The 3,286-nt window shown below is 41.1% G+C and overlaps 1 protein-coding gene across 1 annotated transcript in view; it reads left to right on the top strand.

Moving 5' to 3' along the window:
• The window catches only part of LOC106344574, a 15,200-nt gene extending 12,609 nt beyond the window's left edge, over window positions 1-2,591 (top strand). The window contains exons 2-5 of the mRNA XM_013783930.1: window positions 950-1,190; window positions 1,399-1,680; window positions 1,734-1,766; window positions 1,824-2,591. Of these exons, the coding sequence (XP_013639384.1) occupies window positions 950-1,190; window positions 1,399-1,680; window positions 1,734-1,766; window positions 1,824-2,591 (1,324 nt within the window). The remainder of the gene's footprint in view (window positions 1-949; window positions 1,191-1,398; window positions 1,681-1,733; window positions 1,767-1,823) is intronic.
• Window positions 2,592-3,286: the final 695 nt, after the last annotated feature.

Raw genomic sequence — 3,286 nt, 5'->3', positions numbered from 1 at the left:
GAGCTCGGTCGCTACGTAGCGACCGAGCGGAATGGGCGTTTGGTCGCTACGTAGCGACTGAGCTTTGGCTCGAACTCGGTCGCTACGTAGCGAACGAGCGGAGCACGCGTTTGGTCGCTGCGTAACGGTCATTCTCGAGCTCTTGTCCGATGATTCGCATTTCGTCCGCAAAGGTTTTTTCGTAAAGAAGAATCTATTTTCGAAAAAATATTTGTCGAAGAATTTTTCTACGTTTTTCTTCTTCGGGAATTTGGACGTTAACTTCGTCGTAACCGTTTTTGTCATTCTTAGTCCTTGCTAGTAGAGTATTCATAATGCATCGTCTGAGTTGGCCTCTCAAAAGTTGATCTTTAGGCATTTTCCACCCAAAAGGTGTTTGATGAAATGCCTGAGACAACTCTTCCAAGCTTTTAGCACACTTTGCCAAAGACATTTGTTGTTAGAGGTGCTAAGATAGCCATTAGACTTATTAGTAATGATTGCTTTCATATTATTCAACCAAAGACATTTGATGTTTGAAATGTGTTGGTAAATGAACATTCATCTAGACATAGAGCTTGTTTAGAACTGTGTCTAAGCTTAAGGTTGATAGTTTGATTGATCGTTTGCCATCCTTAGTTCGAAACTTGGTCACCCAAGGTCTAATCCCTATGCCCATGAGTTCTCTTTTCCCTTAGTCAAGAAAGTTACTTCATTTATCGCTTTTATTATTCTGCAACTGCATTAGCATTAATCATTAGTTTAGAAATCTTTTAAATCACCGGTTGCACTTAGATTAAGTGAGTACTTGCATTCTCAGTGCTTTGAAATCCCTTAGAATTGATTCAACAATCTTTTATACTAAATCATTTGTCTTAGGAGCCTTGAAAACTCTTAACATCAGGGGAGAGAAACCTTCCGCGTAACATCCCTACTACGCGTTCTGCCATTGTTCCCCACCCTGTACCAGGCAGGACTTCGAGATCAAGCCTGCTTTGATCGGTCTAGTACAGAGAAAGGTGTTTTCTGGTCTCTTTACAGAAATTCCAATGGAGCATATTGAGAGCTTCGAAAAAGTCTGCAGTTTCACTCGCGCGAATGGTGTTCCACCAGACTACATCAGGTGCATGTTATTCCCATTCTCTCTTGATGGAAAAGCTGCACGGTGGTTGAACTCTCTCCCTACCGGCTGTCTCACTTCATGGGAACAGGTTCGATCAGCGTTCCTTAGCCATTTCTACTCTAAGGCGAGAACAACTGCACTGAGGAACAAGATCACCTCCTTCGGACAGCTCTGATGAGCCTTTCTGCGACGCATGGGAGCGCTTCAATGACTATCGCAGAGAATGTCCTCACCATGGATTTGATGATGACTACCTCTTGGGAATTTTCTATGATGGAGTTGACTGGAAATTTCAGAGTGCTATGAACTCTGCCAGCAAAGGAGACTTCATGACTCAGACCACTAATGGAGCGTTTGAGCTGATTGAGATCATGGCTACCACCTCAGCCAATAAGAACGAGGAGAGTGATTGCTACAAGAAAGGGAACAATTCCGACACCCAGAAGATAGATGAGCTGACTGCCAAAGTTGATCAGCTACTGAAAAAAAACAAGAGCACGTCTTCAGCATGGAGCAATCTACGGCCGGGCAGATTCAATCGTAGAGCAATCGGCAAGCTATTCCAGCTACCGGGAACAGTCAACCAGATAAGCTGAAGGGTCTGGGTATGATGATGCAACAACTGTTGCAGGGTATGCAGATTCATGGCAAGACATTGAATCAGGTTTCTACAAACATCAACACTAGGATGGACAACATGTTCACTTAACTGAATACAAAGTATGATACTGTGAGAAACCACATAAAGAGGATTGATGTTCAACTTGCTCAAACAACTGAGAGTGTCAAGAGTCAGCAAGGTATGCTTCCTGGAAAGAATGTGATGAATCCTAGGGTTGAGCACTGTAATGCAGCAGAGCTGAGATGTGAGAAATATGAGGGAAAGGAACTGGAGCAACTGTCTGTTGAGACTGTTCCAAACGCAGAAGAGAGAATAGAGCACTCTACTAGCTCTAAAGTGACTGCTCCCGACGAACTTGCTGAGACTCCACCAGTTCGAGTCTATGTTCCTAAGGTTCCATATCCAATTCCACCTAGACATTTGATGGATCCTATTAGTGCAGAACAGCTAGCTGGGTTTAGGAAGATGGTGAGAAGACTTCCTCAAAATATCTCATTTGAACATGCTTGGGAGATTCGGCCATTGCATATGTTCTTCAAAATTTGCAGAGCATCTCAGGAGGATATCAAGGCACTCTTTACTGAAGCACTGACACCATCACTGAAGGTACTTCCTAAGGTTGATGACCCTGGAAAGTTTGTTTATCCTTGTTCCATTGCTGGAGTGGAATTCAAGGAAACTCTTTGTGATTCTGGGTCAAGTGTGAACCTTGTCTCAAAAGCGATTGTAGACGAGTTAGGCATTGTTGATGTTGAGCTTTCTCTGGTGACTCTGGCTTTTGCAAACTCTTCCATGGCAGTCCCTTATGGCACAATTCGCAACCTTCATGTCCTAGTTGGGAACTATATTCTCCATACCAAATTTTAGGTTGTTGAGATGAGATCATGAGATGCCTTTAATCTTTGGAAGGTCATTTATGGCTATAGTAGGAGCAGTCGTCGACATGCCTAATAAGAGAGTCTCCTTCTCCACCATCAACAAGAAGGTTTTCTACAAGGTTGTCCCAACCAGATCACAAATCCGCTACGCCTCTTGCATCTCAGTGGTTAGTGGAGAACAGTTGGAAATTGTTCCTAAGAAGGAATTTGGTAAAAAGGGTGAGATTAGGCATGGGCATAAAATCCGTAACCCGAAATCCGAACCGAATCCGAACCGAAAAACCCGACCCGTTATCCGATCCGAAACGTAAAAATACCCGAACGGGTCTTGTAGGGTGGTACAAAAAATATCCGAACCCGAAGTGTTATTAACCAAACCCGAACGGGTAACCCAAAAAATCCGAAATTAATAGTCAATATAAATATTTTGAAATATATATAAGTATTCCAATTATTAATATTATATATAATAATAAATACTAAAATTCTAATAAATGCTTTAAGTACACAATTAGTTATCAATAAGTATTTTATAATTTGCTCATTGAAATAAAAAGTCTACTCTCTATAAGACAATACATATTTTTTACAAATGATGTTTGTTTTCATGCTTTATTTAACATTTTATTGTTATTTTATCAATTTTATATGTGATAGATTAATTTTTATTTAATTTAGATGTTT

Source organism: Brassica oleracea, chromosome C5 (assembly GCF_000695525.1).
Source record: "Brassica oleracea var. oleracea cultivar TO1000 chromosome C5, BOL, whole genome shotgun sequence".
NCBI lineage: Eukaryota > Viridiplantae > Streptophyta > Magnoliopsida > Brassicales > Brassicaceae > Brassica > Brassica oleracea.
The sequence above is the reverse complement of the archived record's forward strand: the minus strand, read 5'-3'. Positions and strand labels throughout refer to the sequence as shown.